This window comes from Palaemon carinicauda, chromosome 1 (genome assembly GCF_036898095.1).
Source record: "Palaemon carinicauda isolate YSFRI2023 chromosome 1, ASM3689809v2, whole genome shotgun sequence".
Lineage (NCBI taxonomy): Eukaryota > Metazoa > Arthropoda > Malacostraca > Decapoda > Palaemonidae > Palaemon > Palaemon carinicauda.
In genome coordinates, this window is record NC_090725.1 from 135,568,397 (window position 1) to 135,595,780 (window position 27,384).

A 27,384-nucleotide genomic window follows, 5' to 3' on the forward strand; every position below is an offset into this window, starting at 1 on the left:
AAGAGCCTTTCTTTGTCCGACGAAATGGACAAGGTTGTCGACATGTTGGCAACGTCCAAATTCATGTCCTGAAGCGTGTCCCACATCTGCAGGGTCTAGTTGTACCGTGGGTAACTGATGACCGTACATCGCGGTCACATCAGCCCTGGGGAACAGGAGATCCTACATTTCCAATGAAGGAAGATATGGGGCACCCTGATGAGAGCTCTTCTGGAATCCCCTTACCCAGGCTCTAATGAATGGTTTTCTGGTTCCCCGTTTTCTCATCCTGAGAAATGCTGGTAGCGTGGAATCCAGAATGTAGGAGGTACTTGCATACACTGCAGTTGGACACAATTCCCAGATGACAATGGATCCCTTTGAAACATGACAGTCTGCATGTTTCCTGCAGGTCTTGTGACCGCAAGGTATCATGACCTGCCTGGTGCAGGTTACTGTAGAGCATTCCATGCCGTCAGCAACCTGTAAAGATAGAAGAATTTCAATGAGTATGTTATCGTCACACACAAATTTTCTATATACGGTATATCTTCACAGTGAAAAATATAAGATATATTTCCTCAATATGGTAAGTAATATAAAAATATACACCCCAAATCAATAATTTTACCTACTACAAGCTAAGGCAAAGGCTACTCTACAATGGAAGCTCACACCAAACAGCTTAGAATTCAAGATGAATCCCAATAGTGTGGTAAAATAGAGGGAAAGAAAAAGTGTCACACCAATAGAACACTTTTCCCCAAAATCGATTGATTAGACAACCTAGGGCGACTAAATCAGATACCTGCCGACAGCTATGCCTAAGGCGGCAGCTGTGTATTGCCAGTATGGGCTTACCTGCAAGGTATGTTGACGCAAGGCGGCAAATAGATGTTGCTAGGTCGGTAACCAGCAAACAATTCCGTAGGGAAATAATCAATGGATAAAAGGAATGACGGTGGTCTAGAAATTTGTCAGTTGGTAGAGCTGACTGCCACCTACCTAGTTGTTAACATTAGGTTTATAAAGGAATGGGGTTCTACCCATAGCGTTAATGAGAGCCATCTGAGATGGCCAGGATACAAAGCATTCGTGAATTCGATGGAAATCGGACAACTAGGATGTATCCAATCGAACAATTTAAAGGAAAATGTTCCTCAGATATGATTGGAAGAGAGATATAACAATAGCTTAATTATAAGATATCACATGTGTTGGGTGTGAATAAAAGACTTTTCAAAATTCTTTAAACTTCACCGGTGAAACAAAGAGAATTGTCAACTAGAAGAGGAGAGGGATGGCAGTCTCTCTGTGGATGACTTTAGACTATTAAGCTTAATATCTAAGGTCACTGGGCAAAATAGATTAGGATAGCCTAATCCTATGCTAAGTTACCACAAAAGAAAAGATCTAGGCTAGGGTGTAATGTTGCCGAGGGAACCTGTTGGGTTAGCCATGCCAAGAACTCGGGAGCCAGACCTGGAAGAAAAGGAAGGGGGTGTGTGGATGTAGACTCAGCCAACAAGTGTAAGGCAGCAGGGGAAAGATCCTTCCTAGTAGAAAAAGATGGAGATCCCTAGCCTATTCACATGTAAGGCTAACAGCATTTAAGCCGTCAAGTCTGGAATATATAGCAATGTGGTAACCACTAAAGCCAGGGAAATCAGGACCAGGCAAGGGAGCCGAAGCTCCACGGCAAGAGAGACATACCAGATGAAAGGCGGCAAGAGAAATGATTCCTAAATTAGGATCTATTGCCCTTGCCTACCTAAGTGTAGGTTGATGGCAATTCCAAGACGGCAAATCTTAGACATTGCAATTGAGGAGTCCTCAAATGCCAGGGAAAGTCAGACTAGGCAAAGGAACTGAAGTTCCACGCCCAGGAACAACGTAGCTTAACCAAGGAGGGGAAAAAGCGCCTGACCTACCATGAGGCAGCCAAGAGAGCAAACCCATATCTAGGATCATTCTCATGCCTACCCACTAGTAGGCTATCAGTCCCACCAAGTCTAGGCATATAGCAAATGAGGAATCTTCCGAAGCCAAGGAACCTAAGTTCTACGTTAAGGGGGACGTAGCCTAACAGGGAGAGGGAGATTAACGGTCTTAGAAAATGGTAAGGCAGCAGGAAAGGAAGGCCTGACTGCAGTATTAGAACAAACTGAATTTGTTCCAAGGGATCTACAATGAGTAGGCACAGAGAACGAATTCTCCCAACTGGCTGCCACTTAGCCATAAACTAAGGATAGTAGCCTAGAAGAAGGGTAAGGTGGCAGGAAAGGAAGGCCTGCCTGTCAATATTAGAACAGAATTAATTTCGTTCTAAAGGAACGACAGTAAGTAGGCAAAGGGAACTAAGTCCCTTAATCAGTGCTGCCTATCCAACAACTAAGGCTCAGTAGATGGGACCGGAACCTTGCCGACCTAAGTCGTTAGTGGACCAACCATCTACCAACTCCCAAGGGGATAAAGGAGGCTAGCCTCGGCTATAGACTAGGGAAGACAAGCAGGCAACAAAGCAAATGCCTAACCTAGAATAATGAGAAAGTGTTGAAGTATATGTATAAAACACTTTTAATAGACTAACTAAAACATTCATATTAATTACTGAGGAATTTGAACAACGTGAGCTTCCGGATTCGGCCATGCGACGGGGATGAATAAAAAAAACGGATTTTGACAGGAAAAATATATTTTCGGGCTCGAGCTATGTCGTCCTGATGGAAGTTCCTCATTGGCAGCTTCTACTTGGGATATTTTTGCGAGTGATATACTGTACCAGAGAAATTTTACATTAGAGGTATCAACGGAGTTTTAACCTTGGGAGCGAATATCTCAAAGATATTGTTTATAAATCAGGGGCTTGTTAATAGCAAGCCATGGTGTTATCCTTCCCCGAATAGAGTTAACCTTGTCTCAAAGGATAAGGTATACAATAGGATATGTGGGCAAGAGAGCTGTTACAACTCCTGATCTCAATGTGCTACAACTAACACGTTTCCTGTTGATCCCCTTCGTAGTCTCCATCTTTGATGGTTGCTTGGAGATTTTCTGCCTTTTTTTTTTTTTTTTTTTTTTTTTTTTTTTTTTTTTTTTTTTTTTTTTTTTTTTTTGATCATGGATGCTTAAGCTTCTTCCTCATTGACTAAGTGGGGTACCCCTTTTTTATGTGTTGGAGAATTTTGCCCATCAACTCTTGCATTCATCATCTTCAGCAGATGGTCATTTTCTATTTCCTTTATATTATTGAACCACCTCAACACATTCATATCAACTCTAGCTGCTAATTCATTTCTTATACCCGTTCTCACCCTCACTACTTCGTTTTTCTAACCATATCCAATCGAGATACACCAGCTATACTCTTCAGACACTTCCATCTCGAACACATTAAATTTCTCTATCCATCAGTTTCATTCCCCACAATTCCTATCAATAAATCACAGTTGGTACAAACACTTTCTCATACAGAACTCTCATTACATTCATTTGTAACCCTCTGTTCTTTACCATTCCCTTTATTGCCCCTAACACTTTACATCCTTCATTCACTCGCTGACTTGCATCTGCTTCTACTTCACCATTTGCAGTAAAAACATACCCCAAGTACTTAATCTAATGTGTTTCCTTAAGTAACTTTCCATTCAACATGACATTCAACCTAGCGCCATTCCCTTCTCATGCATCTCATAATCTTACTCTAACCCACATTAACTCTCAACTTCCTTCTCTCACACCATCCTAAACTCTCACTAATCAATCCAGCTTCTCTGAGTGGGCAACCAATACAGTACCATTTGCAAACAACAACTGATTCACCTCCCACTCGTGATCACTCATCTATCGGTTTCAATCCTCGACTAAGCACTTGAGTATTCACCTCTCTCACAACTCCATCAACAAGCAAATTGAACAACCATGGCCACATTAACTCTTAACTTCCTTCTCTCACACCCTCCTAAACTCTCACTAATCGACCCAGCTTCTCGTGGGCAACCTATTCAGTACCATAAGCAAACAACAACCGATTCTCTTCCCACTCGTGATCACTCATCTATCAGTTTCAATCCTCGACTAAGTACTTGAGCATTCACCTCTCTCACAACTCCATCAACAAACAAATTGTACAACCATGGCAACATCCTACATCCCTGTCTCAGCTCCTCTTTTACTGGAAACCACTCACTCACTTCATTTCCTATCATAATGCATGCTTTACTGCCTATGTATAAAACTTAACTGCTTGCAACAACCTTCTACCAATTCCATATAACCTCATCACAATCCACATTGCTTCCCTATCAACTCTTATCATAAGCTTTTTCCAGATCCATAAATGCAACATACACCTTACCTTTTGCCATATGTTTTTTTTTTGCATATCTTCTCAACTATAAAAATCTGATCCATACATCCCCTACCTCTTATAAAACCAACCCGCACTTCTAATATGGCATCCTCTGTTTTAACCTTAATCTTATTGATTAGCGCTCTTACCATACACTTACCACCACACTCAACAAACTAATACCCCTGGAATTACAATGCTCATGCACTAGTGGAACAATACATGCACACACCCAGTCCACTGGTACCATTGACAAAGTAAAACATAAATTTAACAATCTTGCCAAACATTCAAGTACAGTCCCACATCCTTCCTTTAACATCTCAGCCCTCACGCCATACATACCAGCTGTTTTTCCAGCTCTCGTTTCATCTTGTGCTCTCTTCACTTTTTCTAATGTTATCTTTCTCTCATTCTCATCTCTCATCACTGGCACCTCCACACCTGCAACAACAATTATATCTGCCTCTCTATTCTCAATATTCAGCAACCTTTCAAAATATTCAGCCCACCTTTCCTTTGCCTCTTCTCATTTCGACAATCTTCCATTTTCATCTTTCAGTCTCTTAACTTCTGAATCCACCCTTCCTTACTCTCTTCACTTCTTTCCAAAACTTATCTTCATACAAATGACTCAATCCCTAACCCCACCTCCAGTCAGCCTCCCTCTTTGCCTCAGCTACCTTAAATTTTACTTCCACATTTTTCTCTTATCTTTCATACATCTCTACACTTTTCTCTGCAGCCATTCTCCAGATGCCCTTTTTTTCTCTTCCACTTTCATCTTCACTCCTTCATTTCACAATTCACTACCCTTCCTAATACTGCCTCTAGCAATCCTTTTGCCCCCATACATCACTTGCAATCCCAACAAAATTATTTTTATTTGAATTTCGACTCCTCTAGATAATCAGTTTCTCTTCCTTTCACCTCATTATCAATCACTTACAACCTTTCTTGATATTCACTCTTTATCTTCCTTTCACCTCGTTGTCAGCCACTTCCAACCTTTATTGATATTAACTGTTTATCTTTTTTTTTTTCAACTTCAACCTTCACTACCTCCCTTTTACATCCCCCACTCTTTTGCCACAACTAATTTTCCTTCAACCAAAAATTATCAGACATACCATTAGTTATGCCCCTAAACACATGCACATCTTCCAAGCTTCTGAAAAACTACAGCTTTTTACCAGCTCTTGTTCATCACATATCTACCAGTCTCTCGCCACCCATTTTCACCTTGTACGCCATACTTTCCAGTGAACCCTACCTCTCCATCACCCACTCTAGCATTAAGTTACCCATCACAACTACATAATTCCTTCTACCCAGTCCTGTTATACACCTAGTCAATTCATTAGATGATAGATCCTTCCATCCCACTTCTTTGTCATCCAATAACAGCAATAAACCAACACCCTCTCTTGCTCTTCCCTTTCAATCCCAGACATTACCTATCTCTTCACCAAACATCACTTTATCCTTCCCTTTTATCTTTGTCTCACACAACACCAATACGTCCATCCTTCTATTCCAAAACATACTTCCAATCCCACATCTTTTACTCCTATCATACCACATCCACACATACAGACACCCCAAAACTAGAGTGCAGGGAGCAGTCACTCTCCCCCAAGCTCTTCTTCTTTGATATTTCAAAGGAAGTAACTGGTCAATAAGACATTCATGCATTTGATGACTTTATTTGAGGTACATGCAACGGATGATTGAAGCTGAAAAAATAAATGTATGTAATTATACACATGTAATGGTTATAAAATAAAATAGGCTACCATACCTGTAATAGGCCATCCTGCTACATGCATACAATTATATACAGGTACATATAAATACGACCTTCCTGTGGCATGCATGGATATGGGATATGCACTCATATATTAATCTACAGTATGTATGTACACTGATGCGTGCTTATATTTACTGCCAGACCTGAATAAAATTACTCATTGGGAGAACTGTAAAATGTGCCCATGATTGGTCTATCCAAATGTGTGACTCTCATCTGGCTGCTATGTAGCCCACAATATAAATAAAACATAATGCCCCCTCTGGGCTCATAATAGTGATGCACCGTCTTTTACTATTACTTACAAATAAATCAAGATAATATTCCTAAGATCATTGTAGTATAACAGTTCCGGTAGCTGAGGCTTCCCTCGCGAATCTTTTTATATCCCTGTTTACCTTTTGCACCCCTAGGTGGCGCACATGCCGCTTTCCCGCCAGATTTGACCTGCCCTAACTCATTATTCTACATCCCCCCCCCCAGTTTTTCAGCTGAGAACCACTTATTCCGTGACATAGTCCTTCAGGTACTCAGCGGGTCGTCTGCATCTGTGTGGCCTGGTGTTGCCTTGAGAGGGTGTTGTGCTTTGTGTTATGGGTGAATTTTGGCTGGGTTTTTCTCTGGTTGGTGACTCGGTTGGCTTGCATTTTGAAGCGTTTTAGGACGGACTTGATTATGGCGGGCGACCTGACAGGTGTCTGATCTTCAGCTTTGGGTGGTGTCTCCCTGGGGTTCCCTTCTTGTGTGCCTGGTTGTATGGGTGTTTCGTGTGGTGTACGACGGTTGCCCTGCACGGAAGTTATGTGCTCTCTATCGGGTGCATGTGTCTGTGCAGAGCTGGCGAGAGTTGGTGGTCCAACCTTTGATAGTCCTTGTATAAGGCGAAGGAATTGGCAATTGCGCAGTGTTGGTCGCCCGGACCCGTCGTCTTTGACTAAGTATTGGCTATGTTGTCTTGTTTCCACAACGATACCTGTTCTGCCCATCGCCCCCTGGCATTGCCTGCCCGATTCTGCAGCAGGACTCGGTCTCCTGGTTTCAGAGGCAGCAGTTATTATTATTATTATTATTATTATTATTATTATTAAATGCTAAGCTACAACCCTAGTTGGAAAAGCAGGATGCTACAAGCCCAGGGGCCCCAACAGGGAAAATAGCCCAGTAAGGAAAGGAAATAAGGAAAAATAAGGGATTTTGACGGAGGAAAAATCTATTTCTGGGCGAGAGACCTGTGCCGCCCAGTGAAATGCTCCTACAGCACCATTTCTAAGGAATATAACTGCTAAAATATTACCAGAGAAAAAAATGTATAGGAATGCTAGGTTGAACTAGCTCGCTCACCTATTGGTGTCGATATAAACTAGGGCGAAACAGACCAGAGGTCTCGTACCATTTAGATATCTCCTCTTCAAAATCCCTCAATAGTGAGGTGCGGTTCAACCTCCCCTGCCGCGCAGACTAGTACTACTAACTCTACCCACGCTTGCCCAGCACTCCTTATAGCACCCCTAAGTTTGGGGTCTGATCAGGGGGGGACAACTAGGGTGGGTTCACTGGGCGGCACAGGTCTCTCGCCCAGAAATAGATTTTTCCTCCGTCAAAATCCCTTTTCTGGGCTCAACCTGTGCCGGCCAGTGAAATAGTACCAGAGAAACGAACCCAAACTTCAGTAAATATGAGGGAACGAATTAAAATCAACATAACATAACAGTGGTTTAATCAAGAGTTGCAGTAGTAGACGATAGTCTTTTTATAACATAAAAAACTGACAGGGTATAATATCCCAGGAAGGGATGACAAAATGTAAAAAAAAAAAAAAAAAAAAAAAAAATAACTTGAAAACAAAATATGATCTGAGGTCAGAATATCTTAGATAAAACCATATAAAACTGGACATAAAAGAAATATAATTCGCAGGGTGAAATGTAAATATGACAATTAATAATAGAGATAAACAATATCTAAGACATGGGGACACCCATGGGTGACACAACAAACTGAACTCAGGTAGGAACTGTAAGTGAGGCAGGTAAGAGGAAGAAGATGGCAAGACATAGTACATTCAGGAATTAATTAGGCATTAATTTGTTCGGGGGATACCACACTCCCTGCGGCTACGGTAGCGAGCTGAAGGGCCTCTAGATGTTTAAGATAGTACCGCCTGAACACTTGACGGGGATTTCCATCCGGTATATTTAGTAAGATCTGCAAAGTTCATATGATGGAAAAAATTTATTGAGGTTGCTACCGCCCGTATTTCATGGACGTGAGGGAAAGACTCAGGATTAGCCTGTTTGATAAAATACAAAATCTGTTGTCTGATCCCTTTTAAAGTTATAGTCCCTCCCTGTTCCCTGACGAATAAGGGTCCTGAGGTCTTATAGGAAGTCCTTGCTAGAAAGGACTTAAGAGTGGTAACAGGACACAGGGAAGGATCCTGAGGGAGTGGGATAATTTTCCAGGAGGACCATCTGTTCTGAGGGTCCTCATTTTTGGCCAAGAAGACTTTGTCTGGGGAGAGGAGGACTTCTCCTGATGGAAGGGACTCGATGTGGCCTGGATCTCTTGACAAGGCCGCTAATTCCGAAATTCTAGCGCCGGATGCTAAACTCATAAGGAATAGTGTTTTTCCGAGTAGAGGTATATACTCACATGAGTCGTTGATGGTTTCTGACGCCAGTTTGAGGACATCATTGAGAAACCAGGAAACCGAGTTAGGACGAATGGATGGTTTCAATCTGGCACAAGCTCTTGGAATTGAAGCTAGCAATGAGTCTGTTAGATCTATATTAAACCCGACCAGGAAAATTTTCTTCAAGGCAGATTTAATGGTAGTAATAGTATTAGCTGCCAAACCTGACTCAAACAAGGTCCTGAAAAAGGTAACTGTTAGGTTTAATGTCATAAAGACAACATTAGATTCCTTCAAAAACCTTGCTAGTTTTTTGACCGCTGAGTCATATTGACGAAGAGTGGAGTCTCTTTTATCCGATTCTAAAAATAAAGTATTCTGGGGATCTATGTTAGCCCCTTTGTGGGCCGCAAACTTCATGAAATCCATAAAGTTAGGGTGTTCCGAATGTTTGAGGAAGCGAACACAGTGCGCGTTTGTACTATTTGGGTCAAAGTCGGTTTGGGCATCTGTCGAGGATGGAGATTCAGCTCCAGTAAAAGAGGAAACCAATTGCTCTTGGGCCAATTGGGGGCCACCAAGGCCACTTGACCCTTGAAGGTTCGAAGTTTGTCCAGCACCTTTATCAATAGGTTTACCGGTGGGAAAAGATAAATCCGTTCCCAGGTGTTCCAGTTCAGAGACATGGCATCTGTGGCGTAAGCCCGAGGGTCCAGGTTGGGGGCCACATAACATTTCAGTTTGTGGATGGACTCCGTCGCGAAGAGATCTACCTGGAGGTCCGGCACTTGGGAGAGGATCCACTGAAACGATTTCCGGTCTAGTGACCATTCTGACTCCAACGGGGTCGTCCTTGAGAGTGCGTCTGCCACAACGTTCCGAACTCCAGCCAGATGGACAGCTGATAGGTGCCATTGGTTCGAGGCTGCTTGGGAAAAGATTGCTACCATCACATGGTTGATGGTGCCTGACTTGGAGCCCCCTCTGTTTAGGCAACGGATTATAACTTCGTTGTCGAGAACTAGTCTCAAGTGTTGCTTCTTGGCCGGGGAAAGACGTTTTAGAGTTAGCAAGACCGCCATGGCTTCTAGGACGATTATGTGGAACTGTTGGAACATTGTGGACCAAAGGCCCTGAACCTTCCTGTGTTGGGAATAACCTCCCCACCCTGATAGGGAGGCATCCGTGTGGATGACTATCTTTGGGGGAGGGTACCGTAGCGGGACCGATTTCGACAAGCTCTTGGTGGTTGTCCATGGGAGAAGCCTCTTCCGAAGAATGGGAGAAAGACGGGTCATCTTGTCTCGAAATTTGTTGTTCGCTCTGGAGCGCCAAACCCGGTTTATGTCCATCAGTTTCGCTTTCAGAAGAAGGTTTGTCACTGAAGCAAATTGTAGGGATCCTAGGATCTTTTCTTGGTTCCTTCTGGATGTTACTTTTTCCCCGAGAAAACGTTTGGTATTCTTCGCAATCTCTATTCTTTTGGACCTGGGAAGACATAGGGTGTGAGAACGTAGGTCCCACTGTAATCCCAGCCACTGAAACTTGGTCTTCGGTGATAGGTGGGACTTTCTGAAATTTATTTTGAATCCCAGAGACTGAAGATACTGGATCACTTTGTTTGTCGCTTTGAGACAACCCTCGACGTTGTCTGACCAGATTAGCCAATCGTCCAGATATGCGACGACTTGGACCCCTTGGGTTCGAAGTTCTTGAATGACTGACTCCGCCAGTTTCGTGAAGATTCTGGGCGCGATGTTGAGCCCGAAAGGCATCACTTTGAAGGTGTAAGCCTTGTTGCCTAGTCTGAATCCTAGGAATGGGCGGAATGTCTCGCTATTGGAACATGATAGTAAGCATCGGTAAGATCGATGGAGGTGGTGACCGCCCCACGGGGAAGTAAGGTCCGTACCTGCGAGACGGTAAGCATGTGAAACTTGTCGCATTGAATGAACAAGGTTAGCCGGGAAAGATCGAGGATGACTCTCCGGCTGTCTGAGTCTTTTATCGGGACGCTGAATAATCGACCTTGAAACTTCAGATGTTTTGTTTCTTTGATTGCGTTCTTGCGCAATAGATCCTGTGTAAACAGGATCAGATCCGGTGTCGGAAGTTGATGGAATTTGTTCGGTGGAGGAGGCCCTTCTATCCAACTCCACCCCAGGCCCTTGGAAACTATGCTGAAGGCCAAAGGACTGAACCTCCAGCGACTCCTGAACGCATAAAGCCTCCCTCCTACCTGAAGAATCTCAGTAGGTGGAGGATTTTCTGCCACGGCCTCCGCGTGATCCCTTACTTCGGGAGAAATAACTCCCCTTGCCTCTGTTCTGAAAGGAACCTCGTGAACCAAGGCCCCTGCCCCGCTGGTACCCTTGAAAGGAACCCCTGGACTCATAGGCAGGGTTATAAGCCGGTGAGGTGAACGAGTTCGAAGCCACCTGGCTTTTAGGAACTAGAACATATTCCTCTTGGGGCTGAGGCTTGGAGGTGGAGGGTTGGATGGGCTGAGCAACCGGGACCGTCTGAACTACCTGGAGAGGTTGACGAAACTGGGCAGTTCTATAAGGACGTAGCCTTTTCCTGCCCCGGGATTGAACGTTCGACTGTTCGAACTTCCGTTTGGGAGTGAGACCCCAACGGACTTTGAGACTCTGGTTCACCCTGGCCGCTTCGCTTAACACCGAGTTGACCATGTCTGGGCCCCAAGCGGAGGCTTTAATGAGTTTATTTGGCTCATGGCGGATGGTAGCCTCTGATAGAACATGTCTACGGCAACGTCTTCTGGCCACCAAGAAGTCATAGCAATCCGATAGCAAGGATTGTAAGGTGGCCTTTGTCATGACCTTAAAACCGTGTTCTTCCTCATAGGTGAGGGAAAACATCTCCGCCATCGTCGAGACGTTTAGGCTCCTGCTAAACCTAGACCGGGACTCGAACTCGAGTCGAATTAAGGTTTCAGGAAGTCTTGGAAGCCGTTCGCTAAATTGTGTCGACGCGCAATCGGCAGATAACTTACCAGAGGTAAATGTCGACTGAATGTTAAGCCAACATTCGATATCTGATGGGAGCAGAAGAGATGTAGGGTCTGTCTCCCGAAGCTGGGGCAAAGGTTTGTCTTCGGCCACTGCCTGAAGAGCTTAAGTCCACCATTTTGGTGACGCGAGTAGGGGTCTGCTCGTCCACAAGAAACATAGTGTATGTGCTCTTGTGGGGAGTCAGCATGGTGTTCGTGCAACCCCACTCGTTCAGGGTTCTAACCCAAATAGACTGAGCCTGTTCTTTTGGGAAGATAACGGTCTCCTTAGGGACCTTATCTAGCCGGACCAGAGCTTCTTCCGTTAGCCGGGCGAAGCCGGGGAAGGGGAATTGAAGGCCGTCGGGGAAAAATTCAAAGTCCTCAATGGGCCTGGTTCCAAAACTTTCGATCGTCAACATCCCGTCAGTGAAAGGGCAGTGGAGTGCCATTTTCCACGGGTTATTTTTAGTGAAAGGCGGGAGTTTTGAGGCGTCCGGGATGAGGAACTGCTGTTGTTGAGGAAGGCCCCTTCTAAGGTGTCCAGTCTCCTGGTAACGGCAGAGAGCATTGAGCTAATCTATTCTGAGACAACCCTTGACATCATGTTAGTGAGGGCCACCGGGTCGAAGTTGGCCGGGGCAACTGAGGAAGTTGGCTGCACTCCAGGTCCTGGGAAGTAGAGGAGGCGCTATCTGAGCCACTTGGGGCTCCAGAGAGGGAAGCCTTCTTGGACTTGGTTGTTCTGTTAAGTTTAGGGTTCTTCCGAGTCCTAACTAAGGGTCTCTTCTGAGACTTAACCTTGGGAGGAACCGGGTGTGATCTTGGAGTAGATCCGCGGTTCCCATCAAAACCTAGAAAGGAAGAAGTATTAGATGCCGAAGAAAAAGAGGGGCTAAGAAGAGGGATCTCAGCGCCGGACCCACCTGCCTCACCTACCTCCTTACCTGTTTCCGGTTCGGCCAAAGCCATGGGATCCAAGTCCAAATTCAGAGCAGCAACATTGTCCTCAATGGGGTCGGGGTCGACACCGAGGTCAGTATCCTGATCGAGAGCAAGGTCCAGGGTTGCTGTAATGTCGGCAATAATAGGGGCTGCCACTGCTTTAGGCACTGCTGCAGAAGATTTTGCGTTGGGATAGATCAGGATGCAGTAATCTTCCGAAAGGACGTAGGGTTTCTTGGCCTTAACGTTACGGGCTAAGCCGCCTACCCAAACTTTCAAGTTGGCTCTTGCTGTGGCCTTAGCCGCTTGAGAACTCTGAAAGAGCGGGGATAAGGTTCGTAAACCCGGGAGACGGAGCTGAGAAATGATAACCAAAGTTTCATTATATAATGCAAGAGGAATGTAAGTAGAAAATTGACCTATAGAGGACTCACCAATTCCGAAGAGAGGGTGGAGACAAGGTCGTAACAGACAAGGCAGTTGTCGGGGTGCCAAACTATCAGGTCATCCATTTGAATCCCACAGTCGGCATGAGATCTACAGACCTCATGGCCGCAGGGCTGGTGAAGGACGGCGGCGCAGGCTGTCATCCGACAGCAGACCACCTGTAAAAAGGAATAGTCTATGAATACCTTCTTAATATCTCTAGAAGGGACCCTGGAGGATCCTGGCCCTTAAATTAAAGCAAAATGCCTAGTCTTAGACTAAACATGCAGAGAACCTTAGACTATTCCAAGAGGAATCCCGGGAGAGTTGGGGATGAGAAAAGGATGTATAAATAGGGGATTAAATAATAAAAATATAGTAGTCCCGGGGCTGGGAACAGAAAAACTTAAAGTAAAGTTAAGTAAACTAGAGTAGACTTAGAGTTACATCCTTAAAATACATATAATAACAAACTCCTAATATTAATATGATCTAATACATTAACGTCCGTGAGAATATAGGGTTCCCGTAGGGAGAGTAGGAATCATAAACTCTGTCAGTGTCATCAGATCCGGCAGTATTGTAAGCCCTGAGGTCCCGAAGCCTGATGACGGGAGGGTACGGTGGGGGAATGTTGGGGGAGCCAAGGGGCCCCCCAACGAGACTACCGGCCGTACCGGGGCGAAGGTAGTGATTCGTGCAGAATGCTATGATTGTAGGTTAATAATATGTCTTACTACGAACGATAATGGCAGGAGGTACCGTATGATGGGGACACTCCTAACATATAGATAAAGTCTCATTCCTAATTCCATAAGCTAAAAGCAAAAGCCATACTAAGAAGGCGTTAAGTAGACTGCCCGATTACATGGATAGGGCACGTGATATAATCCCCGGCGGTCCCGACCCACCCCCTCCCCCGACTGAAGGCCAACAGAGACGACGGGAGGGGGGGGGGGGACGAGAACCGCCCGGGATGAATGAGACTATGTAACACCCCGTGAGATGATCTCGGTCCTCAGTATGCTGGAATGTTGAGGGAAGACTGAGGAACAAGCATGCTTGGCCCGTATGTCATAGCCAACAACCATCGAGTAAGAGGAGAGACGTGCTCTGGGGGGGGTTGTACCGGGGAATCACGTGAACAGGTGGTGGTAGGCAGGGCTACCAACTGGAGATCCCCTCAACACAACATGGAAAAAACCCCAAAAATATGATCATAATGGAGTGTGACAATAAAAACTATTAAAAATACTTAAAGTAAATAATGAAAAAAGCGTAATCACGTAAAAATGGCTAGGCATGCTAAGTTAATGAGGCAAGAGAGGGACTCGAGTGAGTGGTAAGGGAGGAGGCATGACGTCATCTCGGAAGATGGAAAACAGGGATACCAACCTTACTACTGAAGCGGGTAGATAGCGAACAGTAACACAAATAAAGAACTACGCGAGAGTCCCACTCGAACCAAACGTAAAACCATGTGGAGCGAGATAAAACTAATAGTCAATATAACATCAAAGTGAAATGCTCCTTGAAAAACAGCAAAACAGTTCCCGCGGGAACGCTATCCACTATATGCACGAAGGTAAGCATGCCAACATAACTGAGCCTTAATGATACGCTAACACTGATACCATAGTATAATAATGATAATGATACTCTAAAGTTGCAAGAATATAATCGGTGTAAAGGTAAAATCTCTCAAGAAGTTCGAACGAATAACAAAAATGAGAAGAACAACGATCGAACTAGGGAAAGGGCAGGACTGTGGAACCATGAACGGTTAGAAGGAACGCTAACACTATAAAACACTTCTGAATTAACAAAACAAAGGTTACACTGCCCATTCACGCTTAAAACTCATGGATAAAGTACTTCATGGAGTAACTTGGGAATCCGCCATCGATGCGTAGAGAGGTGAAAATAATGCAAAAAACACTGAGAAACACAAATGCAACTAAACAGTAACAGGTGCTAAAAAAGGAGTGATGGGCAAGCGTGGGTAGAGTTAGTAGTACTAGTCTGCGCGGCAGGGGAGGTTGAACCGCACCTCACTATTGAGGGATTTTGAAGAGGAGATATCTAAATGGTACAAGACCTTTGTAACAATACTAAAATAAATATTTCCTATTTAAACTATAAAAACTTTAACAGAACAAGAGGAAGAGAAACTAGATAGAAAAGTGTGCCCGAGTGTACCCTCAAGCAAGAGAACTCTAACCCAAGGCAGTGTAAGACCATGGTACAGAGGCTATGGCACTACCCGAGAGTAGAGAACAGTGGTTTGATTTTGGAGTGTCCTTCTCCTAGAAGAGCTGCTTACCATAGCTAAAGAGTCTCTTCTACCCTTACCAAGAGGAAAGTAGCCACTGAACAATTACAGTGCAGTAATTAACCCCTTTGGTGAAGAAGAATTGTCTAGTAATTACAGTGTTATCAGGTGTATGAGGACAGAGGACTATCTGTAAAGGATAGGCCAGACTATTCAGTGTCTGTGTAGGCAAGGGGAAAGAACCGTAACCAGAGAGAAGGGTCCTATGTAGTACTGTCTGGCCAGTCAAAGGACCCCATAACTCTCTAGCGGTAGTATCTCAACGGGCGGCTGGTGCCCAGGCCAACCTACTACAGTTGCCGGGTGTTGGGTGTCAGTTTGTCTAACTGCTTGGCGAATCGGTAGCGCAGGGCTTCCTCTTGGCGTTACCCATGTGTCCTGCCATATTGGGTGGACTACTGGATTGGAGAAGACCTACATCCCAGGCACCACAGGTAGCAGATCCTTGAGGTTTTTTCTGAATATGATCTGGGATGGTGACATGCTGGTTTCCTGGTCTGGTGTGTTCCTGTATTGAAGTAGGCCTGCTACTACAACTTCAGTATCTAGGCTGCCGTACGTATCGGTGTGTGATGTCAGGAGGCGTTTCATGGACTTGACTGCTGCCTCCGCCCGCCCATTTGACTGGGGGGAGGTACGCAGATGAGAGATGGTGTCTGATTCCCCAGTGCTGTAGTAGGCTCTGGGTCTCCTTTGCAGAGAATTCAGGTCCCCCGTTGGTGCTTAGTTCCTGAGGCACTCCGAAGGTAGCGAAGTAGTGCAGGATAGCTTTGCTGAAACCCCTTGCCCCTGCACCCGATGTCACAATGTAGGGCCAACCGCTGAATCTGTCGATGATGACCAGGTAGCCAGTGGCTTTCATTTCAAAGAAATCCGCTGCAGTAGCCTGAAATGGTTGGGTTGTGTCGGCGGCATGTGTGGTTGTGAGGGTGACATCCCCAACATTCTTGGCAACTGTTCTTTGTGTTTTCGATGTACTAGGCGAGTCCTGACCAAAACACGGAACCCTGAGCTCTGTTTTGCATTTTGTTGGTTCCTTGGTGGGCCGCGTGTAGGGCTCTCAATATCTCGCCCCGTAGTGCCGAGGGTATCAGGACTTTTTATGCATCATGATGACGCTATCCACTGTCGACAGCCTGTCCCGGTACTGCCAATATGGCTGTAGCTCTTCAGTTAGTTCGTCCTTGTAGGTGGAAACCCGTTTTCAATGAATGGTATCAGACTTAGGAGGCAGGGGTCCACAGGGATGCTTCCTTTGACTCTTTCCCATGTCACATATCCGATTGAGTCCGTTGTCGACCGTACCACTGCTATCACATCATCTTCCATGTCGTCTAGGTGGTTGGGTGTCGAGCGAATGGCATTTAAAGCCGTTATCACCTCTGATGTGTTTGGCTGTGTATCGGGTGAGGGGTTCCTTGATGTGGCGTCTGCTGCGGGTATGTCTTTTCCTGGCATGTGAATGAATTGGTATCTCCACCTCAGTGTTCGCTGCTTGAGTCAGAAGAGCCTTGGGTTCGTGATGGTGTCTAGTTCTTCGTCCCCTAGAATTTTCATGAGTGGCTTGTGGTCCGTTGCTATTATCAAGTCTTTGCACCCCATGGTGAAGAATCGGCTGTCCTCGAGTGCCCATGCTACGGCCAGGGCTTCCCCCTCAATCGGTGCATACCGCTTTTCTGCGTCCTTGAGAAATCTCGATCCTGCTAGGGTGGTCTTCCAGCCATCTGGGCAACATCCTGGTGTGGGGCCTCGTATGTACAGTGTTTCTGACGCAGCCAATACCCGATTCCGACTTATGACCAATCTGGGTTAAGGCATGTTGGCTTGTCTGGGTTAAAGATCACGACCCCCTTTTCGATTTTGCGTATAATTACTGCCTTCGACCTCTTGAATGCGTTCTCGAGTTCCGGGCCCCACTGGAAGCGTACCTTTGGGCTGAGTAGGGCCCTGAACGGTTCCATTAAGTCAGTTGTTCTGCCATAGTGTGATACCTGCTTTACTAGTCCAAACCATGCCCAAATGTCTTCTGTGATGTTCTTTGGTCTTGGGAACATTGCAATTGCGTTCAGGTATTTTGGTAAGGGTTTTACATCCTTTTCTCCAACTTGGAATCCTGCCAAGTCCACCTCTGTAGATGAAAATTGGAACTTGGCTGGGTTGAGAATGACGCCGTTCCTTCTAACGAGTTCCAAGCAATTTATGACACGCCACAGTAGGGTGTCATTGACGCATTTTGTCTTGGGACGTCCGCAATAATCGTATCATATCGTTGTGTGTACGCGTCCTGTGATGCGAGAAAGCCCATGGGTGCGCGACGGTAGCGGAATCGTCCTTGCTCAGCGAGGAAAGTTATCTTGTGTCTGTCCTGTTCGCGGATGTCAATGGAGTGAAATCCGTTCCATGCGTCAGTGACCGTTTTGTATACACTAGGAGGTACTGCTCTGGCTTGCTTTATGGGTGGGATGGTGTGATGTGTTTCTTGAACCCATTGTCGATTTAGGGGCTGTAAGTCCACAGTGTGTTGTGGTGTGCCGTCTGGTTTTTGTGTGAGAACCATGTTGTGTAGCCAGGTCACTGGTATGTTGGGTGGTACGGGTTCAATCACCCAGTGCTACATCTCTTTCCAGTTGGGCTGCCACTTCTTTTTGCTAGTGTACCGGTATGTTTGGGGGTCTCTTTGTCACCGTTGGTTCTGCCTGAGGGTCGATGATCCGTAACTCCATGGGTGGTCCTGTCATTGTTGGCAGTGGCTGGTGTGGACACGTGTTGAAGGTTGATGATGTATATTGTTCCAGTAGCCACGCTTTCATATTTTCGGTGAACTCTGCTGATGGTTTGAACGGCAGGTTGGCTGGTTGCCGAGGAGGTGGAGTGCGGTGTGGGCATCCGCACTCTGCGAGCGAGTTGTTGCTGTGGGACTTCACTTCATTTAGGCATACTGCAACCCTGCCTGTGGCACCAATCCTGCGGAAATCATGGTCGATGATGCCAAGCTTTGTCATAGCTGCTTGGCTGATGTAAAACTTGTTGTCGGTGTCTGTGACATGCACCGTGGTAGTTGTTGTGATGTGCGCTCCTTGCTTATTCTTGCCTGATAGTATGAGGTGTTTGGAACCGAGCACATTGATTTCCAGGTTGTTGGTTGCAAAGATGCGTCTGTTAGCTGACTTGAGGTATTGCTGTTGTAGACCCATATTCAGTAAGATTGGCAGCTCCATCAGGCACGTCTGAGCCCCAGAGTCCGCGACCCCCATAATGGATGAGGATTTGTTCGGCATCTTTTTGTTGTAAGCAGCAGGGTTCACCGATATGCGGACGGGTATCATTGGGTGAGGTAAAACTTTGTTTGAGGAGTTCATCCCTGACGCGTATACTCTGTTGTTGTCCGCTTCTGTGTCCTCTTCTTGCGTGTGATAGAATAACGCCCCTGCTTCAGTACCTGCTGATAATTGCCGCGGCTTCCGTTGCCGTTGGACATTTTCCCTCCAGCATACTAGGCACGACTTGAACTCCTTTACTTTGCCTCTCACTTTTCCAAACTTTGGAGTGAGGCATCCGCTCTGGCAACGAAACTGATGTCTTGAGGTATCTTGTTCGTCGCCCTTTTTCGGTGTGGTTGAGGGGGGTGTGTTCGTTGTCATTTTCGCCTGTTTCCTGTACCCGCTGACTGATACTGATGGGTTTTCACTTAACATGGCCCGGCTATCTATTTCCTTGCTGTCGATGAGTGTTACCGTTTCGCTTGTGTCTTATCAACCTCTGGGGTTCCCATCACACACCTTTTGATTTCTTCATCTGCGTGGCCGTTTACCAGGATCAACTTCACAATCTCCTCTTGTGTAGTCGCATATAATCGTCTCTGTGCAGGTGTTGGACTTGCAGGCGCTGGTGACGATCCACTGACACACATTGGCCATCCCGTGCAACCTTGCCACATATTGCCTTACAGGTTCTTCAGGGGCCTGAGTGGTTTGTAGTAGTGTCGTCCTCCGTACGCTTAAGGCCACACTCAGTACTGCCAGACGTTTTATTGCAGCTAGTACGTCCACCTCAGTCTTTGTTGCGATGGCGGTGTCCTCTCTGAATAGGGCGGTTTCAAGTTCTGGTTCACAACATGCGAGCAGGTGAGTTGTTGTCTGGTTAGGTGCTAAAGACGTTCCATCGCGAAACATTTCCCACCGCCTTGTGAAAGCGGCCCAGTCATCTTTGCCGACGCCTTGTTTCAGTAATGGGTGGTTAATTTTGGGGGGTTTCTAGCGTAAAGAGTTTTCGTCTACTTGTTCTTCTGATGTAATTGCCTCAGTGCTATGCACGTTGTCATATCATCCGCCGCCTTCACCTCCGTGCACCCAGGAGCCTCACACCTCAATGACGTTTCCATGTCTGTATCTCCTGCGTTTTTGTCTACAATATTTCTTCAAACATGGTCAATAAGACATTCATGCATTTTATGACTTTATTTGAGGTATATGCAACGAATGTTTGAAGCTGAAAAAAATAAATGTAGGTAATTGCACACTTGTAATGGTTATAAAATTAAATAGGCTTCCATACCTGTGATAGGCCATCCTGCTACATACATATATATACATAAATATGACCTTCCTGTGGCATGCATGGATATGGGATATGCACTGTCATATATATTAATCTACAGTATGTATGTACACTGTGATGTGTGCTTATATATACTGCCAGACCTGCATAAAATTACTCATTGGGAGAACTGTAAAATGTGCCCATGATTGGCCTATCCAAATATGTGACTCTCATCTGGCTGCTATGTAGCCCACAATATAAATAAAACATAATGCCCCCTCTGGGCTCATAATAATGATACACCGTCTTATGCTATTACTTACAAATAAATCAAGATAATATTCCTAAGATCATTGTAGTATAACAGTTCCGGTAGCTGAGGCTTCCTTCGCGAATCTGTTTATATCCTTGTTTACTTTTTGCATCCCTAGGTGGCGCACATGCCGCCTACCCGCCAGATTTGACTTCCCTAACTCATTATTCCACAGTAACTATATAGGTGAGGGGATTTCCAGTCATGCATAGGGTAAATGAAAATTAAAGGTTAACTAAAATGAAAGCATGGAGACAATTCTTCACACACATATTGCTGGCTCAGCATGGTGAGTAGGAGGTTGGGTGTTATGAGCTGAATGTCTTAAGGTAATCATGGTGAACTTAAGAACCAACTCTTGAAACAAATCTCATTCTTATGAAGGGATTTTCTTTTGAAGTACATTAACTTTCACAATAATGATTTAATTGGGCACTGTAGTACCTTGTGTTTTTTTCTTTTTCAGACAAAGTTTCCTTTTAACTATTATATGTAGTAGGGTGGCCAGGGTATTGGCCACCTGTTGAGATACTACTGCTAGAGTGTTACTGTGTCCTTTAACTGGCCAGACAGCACTACATTGGATCCTTCTCTCTGGTTACAGCTCATTTTTCTTTGCCGACACATATGCTGAATAGTCTGGTCTATTTTTTCCACATTTTCCTCTGTCCTAATACAGCTGACAGCACCGAGATTACCAAACAATTCTTCTTCACACAAGAGTTAACTACTGCAATGTAATTGTTCAGTGGCTACTTTCCTCTTAGTAAGGTTAGAAGAGACTTTAGCTATGGTAAGCAGCTCTTCTAGGAGAAGGAAACTCCAAAACCAAACCAGTTTTCTCTAGTCTTGGACAGTGCCATAGCCTCTGAACCATGATCTTCCACTGACTTGGGTTAGAGTTCTCTGTCTTGAGGATACACTCAGGCACACTAGTCTATCTTATTTCTCTTACTATTGTTTTTTTAAAGTTTTTATAGTTTATATCTAATTTAATGTTACTTTTCTTAAAATGTTTTATTTTATTTGTTGATTACTTCTCTTGCTGTATATCTATTTCCCCTTTTTCCTTTCCTCACTGGGCTATTTTTCCCTGTTGGAACCCTTGGGCTTATAATATCCTGCTTTTCCAACTTTACTTTTAATAATAATGAAAATAATATTCTCGGAGTTTAAATTGTTTCATGATTTACCTTTAATATATCTTTTATTCCTTAGGGCTGGTTTTCAACACTTTCAACAGATGATGTGGATGAAAAAACAAGAGAGGAATTGAAGATTTTCCATGAACGTGTCGGCAAATTACTTAACATTTAAATTGTAAGTGAGCTTATATGTAAAATGGTTATTTTATATTTTCTGTTCATTAAGATTTACATGTTTTCTAAATATGTTGCTATTATGTGACCCTTTTCTTGAAATAACAGTACTGCCTTATATATATATATATATATATATATATATATATATATATATATATATATATATATATATATACATAGGGTGTTAGAGAATTTTATTTGAAAAGTTTAATTTCATCTTTAAAGAACATACAAATTTTGTATGCCTTTGGGTGTAGTACATTGTACTGCAAAGTGGAATGTGTAGCTTCAATGTAATATACACTGGCTATGACTTTTAGTATGAAAAAGTTCACTATTGAACACAAAGTTGTTCTGAGATCTTACATGTTTCATACAACCAACATTTGTTTTACTTTGCCATTAACTCCCAGGCCAAGTGGATCAATGAGGTATCCTAAATTTTCTCTAAGAGTAAGAGGTTTTGTGACTTTGCATGAATGAGATTTATCAGCATCATACCAAGGAGGTGATTACCTCATCTAACAAGATAATCTATAAATTTTTTATCACATGCCTTTTTGAAACTTCTAAGACTCTCATTTGATATAGCTAACATTAGTTGGAGGGCCAAAAAGTCATGAATAGATCATAGATAATGAGTTAGACAGCTAGGAAATTCAGGAATCGAGTGCACAGGACAGAAGTGGTTGGAGAACGAAATGCACTTCTAACCAGGCCAAGGGAAAACAAAATGTACATTACATAATAAGGTTAATGATAGTGATCAAATTAAAGTAATCTCCAGTCCTCTTCATATATTTTTCCCAGTTACTTTCTCAAAGTCAGTGTTAGAAAATTGATGGTTTATTACCAATGTTAGAGGTATATTCATTCTCATAATTTAACATTTATATGTTGGGTGCAGTTTCTTGGTTAAAAATGTGTTGAGTTTTTGTATGAGATTTATATTTATTTTTGAGCATGTTGATGTTACATCTCTTCTCAACTAACTTATATGCCTTATGATTGTCATAATATACTTCAGTGTTTTGTAGTCACTGCTATTCATAATCTCACCACTTTGTATGTAGTGGCCTATACCACTGTTATGTAGGAAAGTAAATGGTTGATAGTAATGTGTTGAGATTGGAACACTTTTTGCTTATGATATGCTTTCATTCACTTGGGATTCAGAAAATTTTTCCAGCTTTGCTTAGGCTGTTTCTACTTTAATTTTCAATTAGTTGTCAGCAAGGCTTACATTTCCACTTTAAAATACAATAATCTTCCTGCTCTTTTTCGTTAGCTTTTCCTAAACATTCCGGACATTTAAGATACTTAGCATTGTGTGTGAAGCCATCCACTGCATTCAATATGTATTTGTACATTCAACCCTACTTCATAGTGCTCAATAGTGACCTTTTAACTTATTACATAACATCCACTGCGCTATTTTCTCATGTGGATTTCTTTTACTTCCTGTGTTATCATCATGAGCTGTGGTTTCCTTACAAGGATTTTCAATCCTCTTATCTCCTTTCTGTTAACATCCTTATCTGCATATCTCCCAGGGTGATATCTTTTTATGCACAAATTAGTACAGAAGCTTCCTCCATAAGTATGAAGAACTATTAAGAAGTCAGGGCTGATTCTTAATGGATGCCAACGTGATGCAACGGAATTTTGGATGATACTTTTGAGTTGCTTCATTATGAAAGCCTCTGTAATTTAGTGACATTAACATATATTAACCCTTTTACCCCCAAAGAACTTACTGGTACGTTTCACAAAAGCCATCCCTTTACCCCCATGGACGTACCAGTACGTCCTTGCAAAAAAATGCTATAAAATATTTTTTTTCATATTTATGATAATTTTTTGAGAAAATTCAAGCATTTTCCAAGAGAATGAGACCAACCTGACCTCTCTATGACAAAAATTAAGGCTGTTAGAGCAATTTAAGAAAAATATACTGCAAAATGTGCTGGGAAAAAAATAACCCCCTGGGGGTTAAGGGTTGGAAATTTCCAAATAGCCTGGGGGTAAAAGGGTTAAATATTAAGTTTTATCTATAAAAACTTTTTAAACCATATATGCCACCTCTTCAACCACCACATTCTTCTGTACATTTCAGAGTACAGTAATACATTAATTTTCTTTTATTTTTGTATTATATTTTTGTAGCAGTCTTTTTCTATTTTTGGTTCATATTTTCCTTTCATAAAGTTTTCATAAATTTAGTTCACCTCTTTACTAACTAGTTTTAGCTGCTGGTTATTCTTGGAAGTTCTGGGCCTTACTAATTTTCTTCATTATTCCTTCTTCTAACGATAGTGTAACAATTCATACGCATTCACTTAAATCAGTAAATTTTAAGAATACTGCTTCCTTTATTTTGTTGTTTGTTTCTTTTCATCATTAATTTCTATGTAATCCATATTTCCTGAATCTTACTTTATCCTGTACTCCTTAGCTCCAATTTTCAGTTTTTATATTTAAATTTTTGTTGTCTACATAACCCCACCAGTATGAACTCTGCACATTGCAGTCAGTGTTGTGTTTGGCATGTCATGTGGCATGCCTGGTGTAATGGTACAGTCCTTTTCATTGGTTCTTTCTTTACTAATAATTCAAAGTCTGTGCTCTACTTTATCCACTCTTGCATGTTACCCAATTTTTTAAATTCATGAACACTGTTCATCATCTTTTCAATCTTAGCTGTGACTGCATTCCAGTCCTGCAACTCAATCATGATTTTAATCTCCAGAATCCTAATCTTTTATTATATCGTGAAATCCTCTTCTGGTCTTTATATTTGATGAATGTATACAAAGAACAGCGGTTGATAAAATACCATCTTTTCAAGCTATATTTTTAAATGTAATCTACTGTAATGGGTTTTTAAACCATTAGTATTTTAGTTTTTCATCTTTTTTCATGGCATATTTATTTTTATTCAATTTACTTTTTGTTTGCATTATGTGTGTTCTGAAACATAATACTACAATTACCGTGAATTGCATACATTTTGTGATTTTATGTACATGGTTGATTTTATTATAAATCTAAGGGTGGATTTTATCTGTGAAATTTACGTATGATATGTTTTTATATTTTCTTGGTGTCGTAACGTAATACCCCCACATCTTAGTACCGTATGACAAGACACCAGACTTCTCAGAGAGCTTCTCAGAATGTAATGAGCTAATACATGTGGTAGCACTATACAGTGGGTTATTAGTAATAATGATTCATTACTCAACCATTGCAAGAGTGTGTTGTGTTGTTGGAGAATTTGATAATCCAACATCATTGGGGTTAAACAACATGCAACCCACCCTTCACTTTTTTTCCATCGGCTGAGCCTGTTATCGATAGCTAACGAGGCTGTGAATGTAAAAAGAATCCCTGCATTTAGATATTAATTACCGATAGATTAGTATTTTATCTATAATGATATTCTTCAGATTTTACTGAAAGATTTCAACGTCTCCTCAAGATTTTAGTCTGTATAATAATTGACATAAACAATAGCCCTATCAAGAGTTCAAACAACTATTCATTTTTAATATGTAAAATGTAAATAAAAAGTAATTGATTTGCACAGTATTTTATTTTCCTCACTTTTAAGAACTAACCCTTTAAAGTTTTATCTAGCATTTTAAGGGAGCCGGCCGGAATACCGATGTATGGGGTATAGAAAAAAAAAATCATGAAAAAATTCACTGAGCTTCGTATGGCAATGTAGAATGTGTATACGAAATATTTTTTCAAAATTTCTTTTATTTTCATAGTTACAGGGTAATTAGGAAAAGTAACTCAATAAACCATAAACATCATTCTCTCCAAGAAAATGCAGTATTTCTTCTGTTATCGTAAATTTTGATAATAATTACATTTTGATGTAAAATAAATGGTGAAAATGGCATCTGTATAATTTTCACGATTCACAGACGATGTATGACACGGTAAATTACACCCTTCGCCCTTCAGTCCTACCACTAACCTCAGAGAGAGTACATGCCTGAGTTTGACCTCTGACATTCACTCATTTTTACTTGTGTTTTTCTCGTTTTCGGCAAGAATTTTATCATTTCAAAGAGGAAAAGACAATTTCAACATCTTGCTAACATAAGAAAGAAGAAAATTTGCTATATTAAGAGTTCAGAAGACGGTAATGTTGGTAGTGCAGAGAGAGAGAGAGAGAGAGTGAGTTATGTGGATGGAGAAGAGACGGCCTTGCCTGACACGAGCAAAAGGATCTTCGTTTGAGAGTAAATTATGATGAATAACTTTGTTTTCAATTATTAATATCCAAAGGGAACATGAAATTCATAATAATCAAGATTTATTAATATTGTCTTTGTGAAAATACAAAAAAAAAACCTTTAACGCCTTCTGACATTCACTCATTTTTACATTTGTTTTTCTCATTTTCGGCAAAAATTTTTAAATTTCAAAGAGGAAAAGACAATTTCAACATCTTGTTAACATAAGGAAGAAGAACATTCGCTCTATCAAGAGTTCAGAAGAGGGTATTATTGGTAATGCAGAGAGAGAGAGTTGTGGATAGAGGAGCAGCCGCCTTGCCTCGCAGGAGCCGAAAGAAGCTAGATATTGAGCAAAAGGATCTTCATTTATGATTAAATTATGATAAATAACTTTTTCTTTTATTAATACCCCAAGAAGAGCATAAAATTAATAATAATCATGATTTATTAATATTGTCTTTGTAAAAATACAAAGAAAAGCTTTGAAAGCCTGTATCTCAAAACTATACTTATTGGCCTTAGAATTCAATAGTCTCCCTTAGTTTTAAAGATATAGCATTGAAATTTGGTATATAACTTAAAAATACATTATAAAACAATAAGATGAAGCACTTTTTTTCCATTTTTGTTTCATAATTTGTTCTTAATTTTTCCCCTGATTTTTAGGGTTTATATTACCACAATGAAACAATTCATATCTGGCAAAGAAATTGCTTTTAGAAAAAAAAAAATAAATCATATTATTGGAGGTCTATATCAGGTCTATATAGGGTAGCAATCCCAGATCTTAGTAATAATTATCAAGGGAGGAGATAAAATTTGAAAAACACTAATTTTCAGGATAAATCGCCATGGCGTCGCAAAACCGGAGGTCAGAGGTAAAAATCCTATGTAGTTGGAGATGTCCTCAATCACCTTATTAAGTGGTATGAGTGTCAAAGCCCTGTCATTAAAAATCGACGTTAAGCATTCTTTCTGAGTTTGAATGCATTTTTGATGTGTAGACCGTGAAGCTAAACTACAGCTTTTATAGTTATAACATCAAAATAACAAAATTAATCCATAAAATAATAAAAGTATGAATGCATGATCTTTTCAAATGAAGTAGATGTCAATTAAAGGAATATGTTAATTACTCTATAGTAAAACAACCTTAGCTGCGGCTAATACGTTCCAAAGACCCACTAGGGATGTGAAGTTTTGTGGTTAATAGGCTAGGTAAACTCTATGATTGTTTGTAAATTGTTTCTATGAATACAGTACACTGTATACCTGTTAGGTGGGAAAAAAATTATATTTATATGAAACTACACAAGTAGATTTTTTATTAGATTAATTTTTTTTATTTCTTGATATGGAGAGAAGTTTGGTAAGAGGATGCCTTTGATAGAAGGCATTGGAGAGGGCGCAATAGGCAATCGACCCCTTAAGGTAGGAATAACGGTGGGAGAGAATTTTGAGCTGCTCCT

General features: G+C 42.2%; 1 protein-coding gene across 2 annotated transcripts in view; it reads left to right on the top strand.

The window, feature by feature from the left end:
- The window catches only part of LOC137651851 (borealin-like), a 183,531-nt gene extending 158,285 nt beyond the window's left edge, over positions 1 to 25,246 (top strand). For both annotated transcript variants that reach the window (XM_068385072.1, XM_068385077.1), the window contains exon 7: positions 21,559 to 25,246. In XM_068385072.1, coding sequence (XP_068241173.1) covers positions 21,559 to 21,657 — 99 coding nt within the window. In that variant the 3' untranslated portion in view covers positions 21,658 to 25,246. The remainder of the gene's footprint in view (positions 1 to 21,558) is intronic.
- Positions 25,247 to 27,384: the final 2,138 nt, after the last annotated feature.